Source organism: Haliaeetus leucocephalus, unplaced genomic scaffold (assembly GCF_000737465.1).
Source record: "Haliaeetus leucocephalus isolate CR32 unplaced genomic scaffold, Haliaeetus_leucocephalus-4.0 Scaffold339, whole genome shotgun sequence".
Taxonomy (NCBI): Eukaryota; Metazoa; Chordata; class Aves; order Accipitriformes; family Accipitridae; genus Haliaeetus; species Haliaeetus leucocephalus.
The window spans coordinates 669906-687745 of record NW_010972775.1 but is presented as its reverse complement, the minus strand read 5'-3'; the positions used below and the strand labels follow the sequence as shown (position 1 = coordinate 687745).

The following is a 17840-nucleotide window of genomic DNA, read 5'->3' as shown; positions in this document are numbered from 1 at the left end:
TGGCTGTGAGGGAGGAAGCTGCCGGGCCGGGCCGGGCCGGGTCGGGTCGGGCCGGGCCCGGCGGTGCCTGTGGGTGGGCCCTTCTCTGAGGGGTGGCCCGGCGCCTGTAGGCAGCGGCGTGGCATCTTCCGGGTTTGGTTAAAAAAGAGGGGAAACCCCCCAAAATAAAAGGGGGGGATGATGCCTCTGGGCTCTGCGGGGAGCCCGGCATCTCCTCCCTCCCCGAGAGCTCCTCAGGCGCCTTGGGTGGCTGTGGATGGGGGTGCCGTGGGTGCCCAGGGGTCAGGGAGCGGGCCCTGGGGTCACAGGCGGCTCCCTTGGCTGCAGGACTGTGAAACGGCTCCTGCTAGGCTGGTCTCTGTTTCCCCAGGGTTATAACCTGTCAATTCTTGCAGAACCCAAGCGTCTTGAAGGAGCCTGTCCGTGTGAAGATGTCCTGGCATGGCTCAGGCATGGTGCTGGGGGTGACTGCCTGCTTCTCGATATTCCCCCCAGATCAGGGTCAGAGTAACTCATGAGCAGGCTGCCTCGCTGGTTTGAAACTTGGTGGCAGCCGCAGCTCAGCATCTTTGGTGCGTAGCCCATGAGACTTCAATGGGGAAAAGCCCCATCTTCCTTCCACCAGCATCAGCTCTTGTCCCTTCGACATCCAGAGGGTGCTGGTGTGCCTGACGCGGTGCTTGCTGCCTTCAGTTTAGTACTAGGGGATGAACCCTCCGTGCAGAAGGGGTGAGATGACAGGAAGCACCCAAGGTCCCCTGCTCACAATGGGGAGGCTTGCCAATGCCTTGGTGACCTCCCCTGCCTTGTAGTGGCACAACTGGCTGCAGGAGGGTCTAGGAAACTTTGGTGGTACTTGCTCAGCAAACCAGGTCACTGTGGTGCTGCACAAATTCCTCGCTGAAGGTGGAGGTGTGAATGGTGAAGGGTTTTAGTGCCTTTTCTTGTTTCTAATGGTCTCCTGTGCATGAATCCCTGGTTGCTGAAGGCTGTTGGTGTTAACTCATGCCAGCTTTGGCCAGCTGTGCTGGCATTTGCTCCAGATAGCAACCAGCAGACAGGAGGGGAGTTAAAATGCTGGCTGGCGCTTTCCCAAGCTGAATCCCTCCCCACCCAGCCACTGGCTTCAAGTTCATAGGTTTGGTGTCTGCACCGAGTGAGGATCTCTACTAGAGGGGCTGCAGAAGCTGTCTCCTCCACCAGGCTGGTTGCTTGAATGCTGCAGGTACTAGGGTTGATTTCCTAAGCTCTGCGAGCTGAGGCTGGTCAAGTTGTCCCCTGTGAGGGCTGACTTGTGGCCTCTGCCTGCTTCACCCAGGCTTTTTCCAGCCTGCCTGCTCCTGCTGGCAGGGCAGGAGGAGTTGGTGTCGCTGGCAGGAAGCTCTCCAGAAACCTTCACCTGTCTGCAGTTTCCCAGCCCTGATGTTTTCCCTGGGTTGGGCTCAGGGAGGCCTCGAGCAGAAGACCATGGCTGTGAACATGCACACCTGCCTGCTACTGGGAACGGAGCTGGCCCAGCCAAGCTTCTCCTGCCACCGGCATAAAGCCGGAGCTGTCTCTGCCCTGATTCTGGTGGAGCTCCTGGCCTGGTGCTGCCCTGATATCCTTGAGCCATGCTTGTTCAGCAGCAGGCTGTCTTCTGCTGGTGGCTTAGCAGCAGGGATCAAGGCAGATTTGGGGAGATGTGGGTAGATTCTGCCCTACGTGAGCTTGTGAGAATGAAACTCTCACATCAGTCTGGGCAAAACAGCCATGGGGTTGTATGTTTTGAAAATAACGTGGGAAAGTGCAACCTTGGCCTTGCAAGAGGAAGATACTGGCACTAGGGCATGATGATGGTCTTGAACTTCTCCAGACCTTTCTTAGTTGAAGAACTGGAAGATATGGTAGGTGGCTCATTGCTTTGTGGTAGAGGCAGCCTCCCTAAATGGACGAGTGCCAACTGCTGTGGGCTTTCATGCAAATAAAGCCTCCCTTTGCTGAAACTGGAGTCTGTTCAGCTAAAGCAGCTTATCAGGTGCTTAGTGTTGTTGTTGAAGCAACTGTCATAACTAATACTTGGCTCTTCTGTGTGACCTGGTGGCTTTACTTGTCTGTCTGCCCTTGAGTGTTAGGAAAACACTTTCTGTGAAGCAGGGGAGGCAGGCTGGTGAGGCAGATCCACCTGGCTGCTGGCGTTCAGCTGGCTTGACAGCGCTTAGCCATCATACAGTAGCCAGCAAAGAAGTGTTTGGGTCAGACACAAACATAACTGGAGCTGGACCTCCAGTTGATGAAGGTTGAATCCTTGCATGACCATAGTCCTCTCTAGGGATGCCCTCAAGGACCAGCTCTTCTGACGCAAGGTCTGCTTCCCTGTGGTAAGCATCAGGCTTTCGCTGGGGGACCTAGGGAGCTTCTGCCTGCACACGTGATGGTCGGGGTGTGCTAAATCAGGCCTCTGAGGTGGTGGGTGTGGTGTCATGGGCTGATCTAAAAGAGGCCATGGCTTTTCTGTAGTAGCAGATGGAGAAGTAGGAACGAGGTATGGTACTTTCATAGTCTTAGAAACTAAATTTAAGGCATGCTGAGAACCGGTCACAGTAGAAAAGCAGATAGCCCTTTTCTGTGGTTGAGAGCTGGGAGACTCATTAGGGAAACTTCAGAGCCTACCTTACCTTGTTCGTGTAGAGGGGGGTTTCTTTACCAGCTTGAAGAGCTCCCGCAGAAGCAGAAGATCTGAATGAGACCCCTTACAAATGTCCCTAACGTAGGTCACTGGTGGTAGTAGCCCTCTTGTTGGCTTGGCTGCTGGCTGGAAGAGGTCCTTGTGGTGGTAGCACTCTCGTTGGCTTGGGTGCCAGTCTGAAAGACCCTGGGGTGGGTCTCTCTACTCCCTGCTCTCCATCACTTGCAAATGTAGCTCCTGCCTATAACTGTTGTGATCCAGGCTGGGAGCGGTCCCAGCTTTCTCCTCCAGGAAAACACCCTAAAATACAGGAGGACTCACCATCAAACAGTACTGCTGTTTTACATACCCAAAGATTTACAGCTTGTCTTTGAGGTGGGCTCATTAGCACCACTTTAATCCTTCAGGAGCAGTGGGAACCAATGATGTTTCCTTGCTGAAGAAAGTGCCAAGGAGCCTGTCGGTTCGGAGTCGCTGCTAATAGTGCTCCATTTACTGGCCGTCAAAGACCTGTTCTGTTCTCTGTGAAGACAGTTAAAGAATAGCACTTGCTGTCTGATTCTTGCTTGGAATGACTTGTACTTGCTTGTCTGCCTGCAAAATGAGGGATGATTCGTGATGCCAGGGTCCGTAGCATTTGTCTGCAGCAGGAATGCAGAAACAGCTCTGCCTTCTGGTGTGGTCGACTGGTTGGCATCCAAGCTCTCGGGTGGGCTTTCACCATGTCCCCAAGCCTGCTCCCAGTAGTCAGGACGGTCCCCCCTGCCCCACGAAGCTACGTGCCCAAGGGGCTGTTTGCTGTGGCAGGATCAGCTGTGTTGTAAGTCCCGGCCCTGGGGCTCGGGGCTGGCTTGTCCTGGCTGAGCCATATGTGGGGAGCACAAGGTTTGGGTCACAAAGCATGGCGTGCAAGACTTTGCCAGCATCACTTTGCAAAACACGGAGAGCCATGCCCAGCTTTAGTCCATCCGTGACAGCCTTGTCTCTGCTGCAAGGGGTGTTGTAGGAGGGGATGGTGCGGCTCCATGAAGCTGGCTCCCAGCAGTGCTGGAGCGGCGGAGTCCACACGCTCCTCTCGCACCACTTGGAAGTGAGCTGCTGCATTAAAGCACAGCCCGGCTGCCTTCATGCAGGCCCTAAGCAACCCTCTGGGGAAGCGCAGCTCGGCTTGTGGTGGCGGTTGAACTGCTAGCACAAGTTAAGCTGCTGACAAGGCTCGTGTGGTCCCCGGCGTCTTGCCTTCAGGCAAGCAAATTGCCGCGGGTCTCTGCTGCCAGCAGTGACAGCTTGGTTTTCCCAAGGGATCTCCTGTCAGCAGCATGCTTGGCTCACTATGATTATTAAGTGCTGGAGGCTCCCTAGTGCTGCCCACCTGCCTTGATGTGGTGTTAAGTGCTGATGTGCAAGTCACTCCCTGGAAATGGGATGGCTGGGTGTGTTATGGGTGTTGTGAGCAGGAGGACTTGTGTATACTCAGCTGCCTACCGCTCCTGACACCTGTAGCGGAAGGATTGGGGCTGTGACACTTGGTCTGTGGACTGGCATGTCCCGGTGACCTGCTAGTTGCTCTTGTTCTGCTAAAAATCAGGGTTAATACTGGCTATGAAGTTTCGCATTATACTTGGTGTCCTTAATGGCTCAGATGCCTCAGTACAGCCTTGCTGGCAGAGGTTGTAATGCTCAAGGATGGGTGGAAGGGAAGCAGTCTGTGATGTCCTCTGGCCTCTCTGCTCACGCAGTAATGACCCTCTGTGGCAGCGGCTAGGAAGGTGAGCTGTTTGGTCCTCCAGCCTTCATTCCTCAGTGTAAATGACCTCTTGCTTATGTGCTTTTAATTCTCTTACAGAGCAAGCCCACGGCACTGAAAAGGGAATCTCTTCTCCCTGTGAGCAGCGCCTCCAAAGAGAATGGGGTTCGTGTAGAGCAAGATGATCAGGACTTATTTGCAGGTGAGTCTGTATCTACTGGGTATTTGGGGCTTTCTGAACTCTAAGCCTGGAGTGATCTGCTTTTAAGCATGACATGCAGGTCATGGATATTTCTGGACTATCACAGGTCCTTATCTCAAACTCATGTTCCAGTCTGTTCTGGAAGCACTAAGCTCTGGTGGTGTTTTTAGGAAGGTCGGAGTAGCCTCCTCCAGGTCTCTAGCGTAATCATGTGGCAGGATTAACTGTTTGGAAGCTGAAGAGGATTAAAATGGGGTTTGCTTTAGTTTTGTTGCCTTAAACTGTGAGGTGGTGAGTGTCTTCTCAGAGTTAAAAGGCTTTTGTTCTTTACTTTCTCCTCCCTCCATGCAGGTGGAGGAAGCATCTCTAGTAGAGACGTGGCTGTTCCCAAGGAACAGGAAACGTAACACCCCTCAGCAGGGGAAAACAAGGAGGGTCAGACCTTCCCCAGCCCTGGCATGGTTGGAGACCTCTGGCAGAGGCATCTGAGAGTCAATTCTGAAGACACCTGCTAACAGATGGAAGTTTTTGCTTCCTCAGGGTGGAGAATTGTACTGGGAAGGAGCCTACCTTCCAGGCTGGCCTACATGTCATGTGAAAATCCAGCTTGGCTTTAGCTGTTCTAGTGTGCGGCTCCTCTAGCATACAGTAAGGAGGTGGTGCCTGGCTCCTTCTAGAATAAGAAGTTCATTGGATTAACTTAATGTTCTCTAGCAGGATTGATCAAATGCTCTTACCGCAGTGAAGATGCATTAAGTCGTGCTCTTCCCAATGCTTACAGGTGTCCTCCCTATGGATTTTTTTTGCTAATTAAGACTATAGTTACTCCCTAGATCCCATGAACCTCTCCGAGAATATTGAAATTACCTTTCCAGAAACTCAAAAGTAGAGAGGCTGACCCTTGCAAACTTCTCTTGACAGATGCCACTGTAGAGTTGTCTCTAGACAGCACGCAAAACAACCAGAAGAACGAACTGGCCAAAGCATCCAATCCTGCCCCCTCATTAGAAGTAGCTGCAAGCTCTTCTTCTAGAAACCCTCCAAAGAGCTATGAGGAGGTGAGAATTGCTCTGAGCTTTCCAACTTGCCCTGCTGGTTTCAGACTGTAATTGGCAGGAACCTGTCTGTTTACTTAGTTGTAAACATGCATCTTAAATGATGCAATTAATGTAATTGCCATACTGGATGCCCTGGCTTGTATCTCAGGCCATCAGTCTGGGACTGATACGGCTGAAGTGGGGTTCAGGTCAGCCTGATGGCATTCTTGCTTGTGTGGTGGTGCAGACTGCTTCCAAAGCTGAAATAGCAAGCGGCTGATCTGATCCTAAGAGTCTGAGCTCTGACTCGAAGCTCTAGCATGCTGTATTGCTGCAGATGGGGCAAGTAGTGTAGCTGCTCTTGTCCATGTTTTTTTTAAAAGAAATAGTCTCCTGGATGACATGAGAGCACAGGGTCCTTAAGTGGAACTTGTAGTCTGGTTGCCAAGCCCAGTTAATCAGGTGGTACTTGGCCTAAATCTGGGTTTTCTCCTGTAGAGAGACTGAAACTATTTTGGAGACAAAGAAAGTGGTTCTTTTCTGCCCCAAGCACCCCTGAGGTCATGAGGATGGACTCTGCAGTGCCATCGGGAGTAGTGTCTCAGGTTGGCTTCAGACTGGCTTAAAGTGAAGGAGCAATGCAGAAGTAGGCCAGGACACTGAGCTGGTCAGCGAACTGATAAGCTGTCACCTTCAGGTTCATAGACCAAAGGCTATATGGGGCCAGTCCTTTAACACCATTCCACTGCAATGCTTGCTAAGCAAGCCTGAAGCCTCTGTGGTCTGTCAGAGGCAGTACTGTGGTATAGCTGCCCACTGGCCTTTAGCACAGCAGGGTACGATGGAAAGACCTGTTCAGATGGGGTCTGCCTATTGCTATCCTGGGTCTCCATCCCCGTGTGCCTACACGGTACAACTTGCCTTTTCCATAGGTTCAGTATCTTACACTGTTTTGGATGAGAACTGAAATCATGATGGAAAAGAGCCCAAAGGGAAATGTCTTGCGCAGAGCTGAGGCTGGACTCTGCAGAGTTTCACCTTGGGGCTGAGCAGTTTGTACATCAGTCTGTGCAGATAGTGGTGTAATAAAGACAAATCCAGTTTGGGATCATTGGAACATGTATCCTGGACGCAAGTGAGAAGCTGAAGGGCTTTATAGAATGGCCTTGGCCTGAAGTGCCAAAGATGCCTTGGCAGTGTGACAAGCTCGTCGTAATGTATGGGACTTCTTGGTTTGGGGTGGTTTGAAGCCTGGCTTTCTAGTTTTAACTTGCTGTCCTTGTGTGCTTGCTCCAAACAGCTGGAAGAAGAGGAACAGGAGGACAAATTTGAGCTGACTGTAGGAGTGAGCGACCCAGAGAAAGTTGGTGAGTTAATGTCCTGTCCTGCTGCACAGTGAAGCACAGTTAGACAAGCTAGGCTTGGCAATAGGACCAAATGCAGCTATCACTTCCATGTGCCACAGCTCCAGCTTTTGAGCTGTCTCTGCAAGCACAAACTTAATCCCAGAGTAACTTCTCCAAGACTCCTTCCAACATCTAGAAGAAATGGAGCTACACAAAGCAAAATGCCTAGGTCACAAACAAGAAATGCAGAAGCAGGTTCTGGAAAGCTGGGGACCTCAAAGACAGGGAGCCAGGAGCAGTTTTTTTGAAAGGGTGAATTGTGATGCTTGCAGTAGGAGAGCTTAGTATCTGGAACTGTGGTGACCAACTTGACTTGACCTCCAGGCAGCACTGTCCTGTGTGCAGCTGGCAAGGGGGAGGCAAAACTGCCTTAACCTAAACTAAGTGTATTATTCCATGCTCTAGCACCTTCCCTGGCAGCTGTGCTTGCCAGGGAAGCAGCTCTGGCTTCAAACTGAGAAGCAAGAGGGTTTCTTTCTGTTGAAAGTGGGGGTCAGAGGAACTTGGCCAGCTATGTGGCGGTCCCTGGGGTACAGAGAACCCAAGGTAACATCTGATCCCAGCCAGCGGAGCAGCGTCACGAGTGGCAGCTTGTTCTCACTCCATGGCTTGTGATCTCTGGCGCTGGGAGGTGCACTGACTTGTAAATCAGAGGTATATTAGGGGTAGCATCAGACCTCTGAGGATGCCCTTCAGTTGAACTACCAGGTAGACAAGGGGATTTCTGTGTTAGCTGGAGAAAACTGCCTGTGATGTTTCAGAATCCAACCACATGCAGCCAGGGGCTGTCTGACTTGCATCCTCTGAATAGACTGCTTCATGTGCTGTACAGCCACCGAATTGTTGCGTGCTGAGCAGATGTGTGGAGTCAGCCCAAATGCTGTTGGTGTAACAAGCGCCTGATTGTCAGTGTTGGCTGCCTTAGGAAGTAAAAGGACGGCTAAGCAGTCAGGTTGGGGAAATGCCTAGTGGGCAGGAGTCCAGGGTCCTGCGGTGAGATGCTGCCTGTGGTTCTGTTTGAAGATCTGGGGCTCCGTCAGGCCAAAGATCAGAACCACTGAAGCAGGCAAAGGCCAGGAGATTGCAGGAGCCTTGTGCTTTGCATTCAGGTGGTAGTGGAAAGTGCTGATCTTGTGATGCTAATGCCTTGTTTCTGTTTTCTGTAGGGGATGGCATGAATGCGTATGTAGCCTACAAAGTGTCAACACAGGTACGTCTAACTTGTCACTCCTGAGATGGGGTGCCATTATTTTTCCATGCTCGAAGGCAGCTGGACTCTGTTCTCAGCCAAGCCAGCGGTGACCTAAATAGACAGGAGGTCTGAATGCCTTGATACATGGATTCAGGAGTTATAATCCACCCCTACAGATCAAAGGATGAGCCTAGCTGAGAAATAGGTTTTGAATCTATTTGAAAGGAGACTGTCTTTTTTTTCAGCCAGTTACTTTTGCAGTCCTGACTGATACTGATGCTCAGCATTGGACTGAGCAGCAGGAATGACATCTGTTAGGGAGAGCCCCAGACACTGAGGCTGTTGCTGAAGGTTCTGTGGCGATGGTCGCATCAGATTAAGCTGACCTGAACCCGTCTCTCGCTGAAGGTCTCCTGCTGTAGCTAGTTTCATGTCAGGACCTGCTCTCCTGGGCTAGGTTGCAAGAAATTGAGCCTTCTGCAGCTGCTGCCCTGCTTAGAGCTTTGGGGTGCTGCTCTGAGCTCTGCAAAAAGTTGTTCTTAGCTGTCTGTACAGCAGCTGCTGGACTACAGGCTTCCTGTGGTCTGAAGCTGATGGTGTGTGAAGGGGACTAGGGGACTTGTTAGCCTCCACTCGTGCTCTGCAAACACAGTCAAAAGCCACTGGTGGCCCCTGTAGTCTTAAGGTGATAAAGTGTGACCTGACAGCGGTCCCTGTTCCTGCGTGGAGCAGGGGTGATGGGGTTAGGCAGTGGGCAGGGCTTACCAAGCAGCCTGCAGCCACAGTAACAGCTGCTCTGTTATTTAGTGGTATTAATACTGCTGCTCAGCCCAAGGAGAACTGTTAGGAGGTAAGTTGCTGAAAACCTAGGCCAAAGCTTGCTCTATTCATTCCTCATCTCTTGCAGAGCTCAAGCTGTCCTATTTCATCCCCAGAAGTGACAGCAGATAGAGCTAGCAAGGCTGTGCGTGCAGGGGCAAGCTTCCCTGGGTGAGTCTGATCTGAGTCTCGTCTCTTCCCCCAGACGAGCATGCCAATGTTCAGGAGCAAGCAGTTTTCAGTGAAAAGGAGGTTCAGTGACTTTCTGGGTCTCTATGAGAAGTTGTCGGAGAAGCATGCCCAAAATGGGTTCATCGTTCCTCCACCGCCCGAGAAGAGCCTCATAGGTGAGTGGTGGAGGTGCAGAGCACTAGAGCGGGTCCTTCTGATGGTGAGCTTTGTGCCTGAAGGACAGGCCTGCCTGCAGTCTCAAAGCTGAGAGGGAAGCTGCAGAGTAGCTGTGGGAAGCAGGTGTAGAAAATAATCTGGGTTCTGTGGCACAGACAAAACTGGTTCCATACTTGGACCTCTGGGCTTAAAGCCTTGTTTGAGTTTGCAGGTGCCTCCACATCTGCTTGATGTAGAGTAAAACCTTATCCTCTGTGCTGTCACTGAATTGCTGTTCACTTGAGTCCAGACCTGTAACCCTTCTGGTCTTGCCTGGCATTGCTTTTCCTCTTTACTGGATGTCAACTGCTGCTAGATGTTAAATATAAGCAGATTTTAAATTTCCAAGTAGCTGTTGCTGATGCAAGGTCTAATTCCCGTTGTAAAACACCTCTCCTCTACTGTCACCCTGATAGTCTGTACTTTGTAACAAACCACACTACCTTATGTGTTGAGTTTGAAGCAGCTCATTAATTGCATCTTCCGTCTGTGCTAGGAATGACCAAAGTGAAAGTTGGGAAAGAAGACTCCTCCTCTGCAGAGTTCCTAGAAAAAAGACGGGCTGCTCTAGAGAGGTACAGACCCCAACAACTATCCCCTCGTGCCTGAATCAAGCAAGGGACCTCTGAAAGGTCAGACTGGCTGCACTCTCCTCCCTACATGAGAAAAGCCACCTGCTTCTAGGCTTGCAGCAAACCTGGAGGCCACTGAAGAGTTGCAACTGCAGAGAGTTGCTCTGACTCTGTAAAACAATCTCCTGCTTCAAAAGCCTCTGCTGGCGTTTGGTCCAAATCTGGCCAAACTCCCCTGACAAGGCAGGGAGAAAACTGAACTGTCTCAGGAGCCCAAAAATATGGATGTTAAGTAATTGTACAAACAGTGCAGATCAGGTGAGAAACAACTCGCTCTCTAACTTGCACCCTAACTACACGGCCACAAGTGGCCTTTGCTCTGTCACCTGTGTTGACTGTTGTAGTTAGCACTGGGATGCTGATCCCCTCCAGCTTCAGCCTCTGTAAGATCTATTAATGTGTCACTGTTAAAGATGTAAGGCTGGATCTTGATCACTTGATGTATCAAGTAACTTTCTTGCTATAGCAAGTATTAATCAAAGGCCTGGCAGGTCTGGTCTTGCAGGCTAGTCTCACTAAAGCCCGCAGGGAGGTAGGACTCTTGGTGGGTGAATGAGAACAGCTTGTTGGGCCTGACTTCCAGCTGCCAAACTCCCATTTCAGAGTAAATGACAAGTGTGTTGCAGCTCACTGTGATGGCTCGAAGCCAGGTTTGCTATGACCAAAGTAACTCTTGGTGTGTTCCTCTCCACAGGTACCTACGGAGAGTGGTCAGCCATCCAACAATGCTGCAGGACCCAGATGTCAGGGAGTTCTTGGAAAAGGAGGAGGTCAGTAGTGTGGAATAACGTAGCTACAAGTACCTTGGAATTGCAGAAGGAAATGGTACACAAGCAGTTAACAAGGCATGATGCTCAAAGCTCAGTGAGAAGCAGCAGAACCCTGTCAGAGCTCTTAACCAGTGATGATAACAGGTGTGCGGGATTGACCCTGGCTGGATGCCAGGTGCCCACCAAAGCTGCTCCATCACTTCTCAGCTAGACAGGGGAGAGAAACTATAATGAAAGGCTTGTGGGTTGAGATAAGGACAGGGAGAGATCACTCACCAATTACCATCATGGGCAAAACAGACTCGACTTGGGGAAAATTAATTTATTGCCAATCAAATCAGAGTAGAGTAATGCGAAAACAAAAACAAATCTTAAAACACCTTGCACCCACCCCTCCCTCCTTCCCAGGCTTAACTTTACTTCTGATTTTCTCTACCTCCTCCCTGCTCCCCCCCCGCCAACCCCAGCAGTGCAGGGGGATGGGGAATGGGGGTTGTGGTCAGTTTGTCACATGTTGTTTGTGCTGCTCCTTCCTCCTCAGGGGGAGGACTCGTCACACTCTTCCCCTGCTCCAGCATGGGATCCTTCCCATAGGAGACAGTCCTCCACAAACTTCTTCACTAACCCTCCACAAACTTCTTCACTAGCCTTGGTGTCTACAGAGTTGTTTCACGTATTCTCACTCTTCTCGCTGGCTGCTGTTGCTCTTGTGCAGCAACTTTTTCCCCTTCTTAAATATGTTATCCCAGAGGTGCTACCACCGTGGCTGATGGGCTCAGCCTCAGCCAGCGGTGGGTCCGTCTTAGAGCTGGCTGGCATTGGCCCTATCAGACATGGGGGAAGCTTCTAGCAGCTTCTCACAGAAGCCACCCCTCTAGCCCCCCCGCTACCACAACCTTGCCACACAAGCCCAATACAACAGAACTTTCTTCTGTGTCAGTGCTGGTCTAAGCACTGTGCGCTCATAAAGAGTTCTGGCCTAGCTTGCATACATCATGGTGGGAGCACGCATGGAGAGCAGGGGTAGTCTTTGTTCTCTGAAATCCATGATGGGAGTGTAGCCTGCTGTTCAGAGGTACAGGGTGGTCCTGTGCTGGCTTGGCCTGATGCTGAGATGTTAAAGGAGAGCTGGCTCTGTACTGGAACATGTGGCTGATGTGGTCCCTGCTCCTCCAAGGAGAGTGTGACCATACCCAGCTGTGCACCTGACGTGGAGAAGTCATTCTTAAAGAGGCTGAGCCCTGGGGAAACCCTAGCCTGAGTGATTCCAGCACTAATGCTGTGCTGGAGGGCTCTGCTGTAGGAGCAGACATCACAGAAATACCTCACTTTGCTGCTGAGCAGATGCAGTTCCATCTGGAAGTCGGTGGCTGGTGTAGAGTATTTCCCAGTGTCAAAGCACCGCCCTGTTCTAGTGTTCCCCCATAGTGCAAACTGCTACTGGCTTTTGGAGAGATGCTCTGAAGCACTTCTATGTGCTTGTGTGACCTGTGGCAGCTTGGGCAGCCCTCAGTTCAGGGATTCAAGTGGCATGGCTGGTTCTTGCAGATCTGTGTTACCTTGGCCAAGCAGAACAGGCAGACCCCAGGTACGGTGTAAGGTTTAGGAACTCCTCATTTGTTTGAAAACCCCTCCAGTCCTGTTATTGGAAATATTGTACAGGCTGTGGCACCGCTCAGGTGGTGTCTGGCTATTCCTTTGCAGTAGCTGTGGTGCATGCATTGCTGTGTGCAAAGAAACCCTGCCTGCCAAGGGACCCACAAGGGAGAATGATGCCACTGTGGTGGCTGCTCGCTAAGCTGCTTTTATCTCCTGGCAAAGAAAACTTTTCTTTTTCTTTATAGCTACCAAGAGCAGTAGGCACCCAGACCCTGAGTGGAGCAGGAATACTGAAGATGTTCAACAAAGCTACGGACGCTGTCAGTAAAATGACCATCAAGATGAACGAATCGGACATAGTAAGTATTAGGACACCTCTGGACTGTCCTTGTGCTGGCGCTGCGTGCTCTCCCCAGCTCAAGCTTTGGGTGCGAGATGCAAGGAAAGCTCCGCAGCGATGCATCTGTGGGAATCAGCTCTGGGTTTACCCATTTCAGTGGTTTGAGGAGAAGCTGCAGGAGGTGGAGTGCGAGGACCAGCGGCTACGGAAGTTGCATGCTGTCGTTGAAACACTAGTGAACCACAGGAAAGGTAACAAACTTGGTACTGCTTGGCCTGTAACAGTTAAGCCTTCTGCGGTGCCTGACTGGAGGTTCCCAGCACGCGGGTGTCCTAGGAGGCACATGACAGAAGATATGACAGTGCTTCCTTTCTGTAATGGACTCTCAGTCTCTTCATCATGAGAGACAGAAGGAAAATGGTAATCCCACCTCTTCTGTCCAGCCCCACAAGCTTAGGATGATGGTGTTGAGGTGAACCAGTGTCCTGCTGGATGAAGGCTGCCATGGCAAACCTGAGCAGACCTGGTCATCTTACTAATTCCGAGCTGTCCTCTGGCAGGGAGCAGGGATATTTTTCTTCCTCTGCATATTTTGGCTGACTTCTGCAAAACTGTGCCTGTCCTTCCACCCTGCTGCTTCCTTTCTCCTCCCTGGCCGCAGCTGGCTAGCCCTCCTCCTGCCGTGCTGCAGAAGCTGCCAGCTCTGACCGAGACAGTGCTGGCTCTTCCAGCTGATGTCTCCTGGGGCTATGGAAAAGCAGCTCCTTGGGCTGACCTCTAGGCTGGGGCTTTACTTGCAGAGCACCTGCTGTAGTGAGGCCCATCAGTTGACTCTCTTATTCTGTTCACTAGAGCTAGCATTGAATACAGCCCAGTTTGCAAAGAGTCTGGCCATGCTGGGGAGCTCGGAGGACAACACGGCCCTGTCCCGGGCGCTGTCCCAGCTGGCCGAGGTCGAAGAGAAGATCGAACAGCTGCACCAGGAACAGGCTAACAATGACTTCTTCCTCCTGGCTGAGCTCCTGGGAGACTACATCCGCCTTCTCTCAGTTGTAAGGGTAAGCACTCCTTTGGGGCAAGCTCTAGGCTATGCTGCTGGTCCTAGTACTCATCTTAGGTGTGCCAGGAGGCAGCTGGTCTTCTAAATTCAAGCCCGGGGCATGGCATGCTTCTGACCTCTCCAGGCAGAGGGCAAGCTTGCTGCTTGTCCAGTTGTGCACGTGTTGGAGTGGTTAGATCGGAGAAGTGGGGTAGGTGAGGCCTGGCTGTGCTGCTGTTCTCCAGGGGTTATGTGGGGCAAGTTCGTGGCTTGTAGGCGGCCTGAACCCTACCAGAGGTGACGGCTGTGGCTACTGCAGAGGCTGTGAGGTGATAACCTGTGATCTGGGTGTTGCAAATAGATCTGCCAAGCGCCTGCTGGGGAAGAGCTTGAGTCTTCAAGTCTGTGCAGCCTGCCTGTGCACTGGCCTCCTTGCCGGAGGCTGAAAGAAACCAATCCCAAGTGAGCTGCAAGTCTGGCAGACTGACTCGTTCCTGCCCCAGACATGTCCTGCCTCTGAGAAGTTGTTTCTGGAGGCTACAGAGGCCAGAATGCAGCCTAGTGAGGAGGCAAAGCCTCCTTGGTCTGCCAGTCTGTGTGGTGTGCGCTCCAGAGCAGCACCAAGATCTCTGATAGTGCTGGAGGTAATAAGACTTATCTGGGGTGTTCTGGTAAGGAGCCCTAGTGTTGCCTCAGACTTTACCTCTTTCTTGCCTGCTCTGTCCTTCTGACCAGGCTATCGGATACTGCTTTCTGCTTTTCTAGCTCTTCCCCACAGTCTGGCTGGTTGTGTTCAGAAGCCTCATGAGGTTTCCCTTGCTTGGGCTGGTGGTTTGCAGGCCTGCTAAAACCATCTGGTCTCCTGGCAGATGCCTGTGAGCTGCTGCTGGAGATCCAGTGTGGGATGGGGCAAAGGCAGCTCCTTGCGCTGACCATTCTCGATGGCAGGACTGAAGCAGGCAGGCAGCAGAGCTTGGGGATAGGCTGGACACTGTGCTTGGGATGCTGCCAGTTCAGTAAGTGGCCTCAGGCCTGTCTGGGCTTGCGCTGAACCCTGTGCATAGCTGGAGCTTTTCCAATTACTCGCCTGCCAAACTGTAGAGCAGGTGGGCAAATCCTGTGCTGCCAGCCCTGCACGGAGGGAGGTCCCAAAGCTGCTCGTGAAGCATGAGTTGGTTGATGTTGCACCTGGGCTTCTTTGGTAGTAGAGCAGTCCGTGTTCTGGCTCAGCTTTGGTTACACTGAGATGGGCGCAGGACCTCACTGATGAAGCAGCTCTGCTGTTAGCAGATGTCCCCCTTACCAAAGGCATGGTTGTCACTGTCAGCAGAGCTTCTTGCAGCTGCCTGCTGCTCCTGGTGTCGTAGCAGAGGCAGAGCAGAGCTCAGTCTCTGATCCTTCCTTTCAGGGAGCCTTTGACCAGCGCATGAAGACCTGGCAGCGGTGGCAGGATGCCCAGACCATGCTGCAGAAGAAGAGGGAGATGGAGGCCAGGCTGCTGTGGGCCAACAAACCTGACAAGCTACAGCAGGCCAAAGAGGAGATCTCGGAGGTAGGGAATGAAGAGTGCCGGGGTCTCTGCTCAGCTCCTTCTCTCTGCGCTCTGCCGCTGAGTGGTGAGAAGGGGACCTTCTGAGCTGAAGGGACAGGTATCTATTGCCAAGCTTGCATCAAGGGATAAGCTAGCCTTGAGCAAGCCCCACAGGAAGCCTGGGAAGCTGCAGGAGGGACTGCTTGTGGTCCCACCTCCTGTGGCTTCTTTGCTGAGCTTGCAGCAAGTAGGGGATGCAGCTTGTTGTGGTGGCGAGGACCAGAAATGCCAGACTTTGCTCCAGCAGAGCCTCTCATGTGAACAGTTGTGGCTGCGAAACCTCTTGGAGAGGGGAGTGAGAGCTTCTTTGCCTCCCCTCCCCTGGAAACAGCACGCTTCCTCTCTCTGCAGTGGGAGTCTCGTGTGACACAGTACGAAAGGGACTTTGAACGGATTTCTGCCGTCATCCGCAAGGAAGTGATACGGTTTGAGGTACGTTTGGCCCTGCCCTCAGCGTGCAACCCACCAGCTGGTTGGCCTTGATGTGCCTTGGCTGGGAACACCAGTCTGGGCTAGCAAAAGGTCACCTTGGCTCCTGACCCCGCTCCTAGTGCAGCGGTTGGCAATATTTGTAAATATTGGGGCACCACTGCCGTGGGCAGAGCTGATCTCTTTTGGCTGAGAGGGGGGTTCCACACAGAGAAGCTATCTGTTAAAACGAAGGTGCATGAGCAAAGATCCTCTGAGCCATTGGGCTGTGGCCAGAGATGAGCATTATCCTCAGCATCTCAGGCTCTTGTGCTGGTCTCTTTGTGGGGCCCCAGGAGGAACAGGAACAGGAAAATTCTGGTGGTTTCTCCCTCCCCCTCAAAAGCTGGAGGGTTTTGGTGGTTTGTTCAGCCTTGTACTCATTCCTGTGCCCATCTATTGCAGAAAGAGAAATCCAAGGACTTCAGAAACCATGTCACTAAATACCTTGAGACGTTATTAAACTCTCAGCAACAGGTGAGTAGCTCCAGCCCCTGCTGTGGTTTTACCTCTCGAAGCTCAACAGTGCGAGCTCGTGCCCCTCCTCAAGTGTGAACCCCCACTCTTGGTGTGTCCTGCTCCCCAGGTGTGGGGAGGGGTTGAACCTCCACGGGCTGGAGCAGGGCAAAATATAAGCAGTATTGCATCCCCCCTGATGCCTTCTTTTTTTGGGGGGGGGGAGGGCTGTGCTCTGTGGAAGGGCTTCTGCCCCCCTGCCCAAACGCTTCTCAACTTGCTCTGGGCTTGAACTGTGCTGGCAAACTGCCTGTGAGCTCCTGACTCCCCCTCTCTTTTCTCCGCAGCTGGTGAAGTACTGGGAAGCGTTCCTACCCGAAGCCAAGGCCATTTCTTAATTGGACTGACTGAGCAAAAGAGCATACCTGAACTTTGCCTTTTTTTTTTTTTTTTTTATATACACTATACCTCTTCCTCTTTTACATGTGAATGAACAGTAGTTAAACACTCTGGAGCTGGTAGAGGTTTAATCCCAGACAAGCAGCTTGCAAGCCAGTAACTCTTCTAACTGTATATTTTTCATTTAGCAACATATATTTTCTTACTGAAGAGAAACTAGTTTCCTGCTTTAAGACCAGACCTGCAGCAGAGTGTTAACAAGATACGTAAAATGTATATTTTTCAGGCTGGGTTTTAGGGCTCTAATGACTATCTTACTCCTGCAGTGCCATTAAAATTCTGTAATAAAAACTTCTATCAGGGCAAACAGGCTCTGTCTGTTCATGGGCTGGGGTGGGGAGGGCTAACGGCTGCATCCTGTGGATGCCGAGGGAGGCGGTGGAGTCTCCTGCCTTGTTGTGACTGGCATGGGGGGGTGACCTTGGGCACTGCCCCCACCACCTGTCCTGGCTCCTGATTAAGCTTTGGCTTTCTGCCTTGCTCTGCCTGGGAGCTGTTTTTAGGATCTGAGCTCAGCGGGGCTGGGTCGTGGCACTGCTTTGTGTGGTTTGGGAGGGGGGACCTGGCCCCCGCGACAGGCGGTGTGGAGCCTTTGGGGGGCTGTGGTGCACCTTTCCCCCATGGCCATGGGGCAGCTCTTTCTCCTTTGACACCCCCCCCTCCCCCGGACCCCAGCTGTGGATTTCATCAAAACCCATACCCCTTCTTTTGCAATAAAAAAAAGGCAGCTTGTGCTGACTTCTCACTTTCCTTTCCCCTTGCCCCTGTAGAGCTGGATCCCTGCACTACCTCCAGGCTCCAAACCTTCCCGCCCCCCCCGCCCCCAAGCCTGCTGGATTTAGAGCTGGGGGCTGCAGGACCCTTCCCCGGGGTGCTCTCAGGCTGCTTTTGGGGTCACCCCGCTGGGTGCCCGGGGGCCGTGGCTGGCCCGGAGCGGGGCTGACCCGACTCCCGGAGCCTGCGGGAGGTTACGGCGGCGCAAAGCCCCGGGGCCGCCCCCGCTGCCCCCCCCCTCCGCCCCGGCGGAC

General features: G+C 52.3%; 1 protein-coding gene across 1 annotated transcript; it reads left to right on the top strand.

Annotated features, from left to right (window-relative positions):
• The first annotated feature begins 4520 nt into the window (after nucleotides 1-4520).
• Nucleotides 4521-17119, top strand: SNX1 (sorting nexin 1). Its single transcript, XM_010571550.1, has 13 exons — nucleotides 4521-4617; nucleotides 6955-7021; nucleotides 8227-8270; nucleotides 9277-9418; nucleotides 9955-10033; nucleotides 10785-10860; nucleotides 12705-12818; nucleotides 12957-13050; nucleotides 13652-13857; nucleotides 15247-15390; nucleotides 15781-15861; nucleotides 16303-16374; nucleotides 16701-17119. The coding sequence occupies exons 1-13, from the start codon at nucleotides 4597-4599 to the stop codon at nucleotides 16749-16751; spliced, it is 1191 nt and encodes a 396-aa protein (XP_010569852.1). The 5' UTR covers nucleotides 4521-4596; the 3' UTR covers nucleotides 16752-17119.
• Nucleotides 17120-17840: the final 721 nt, after the last annotated feature.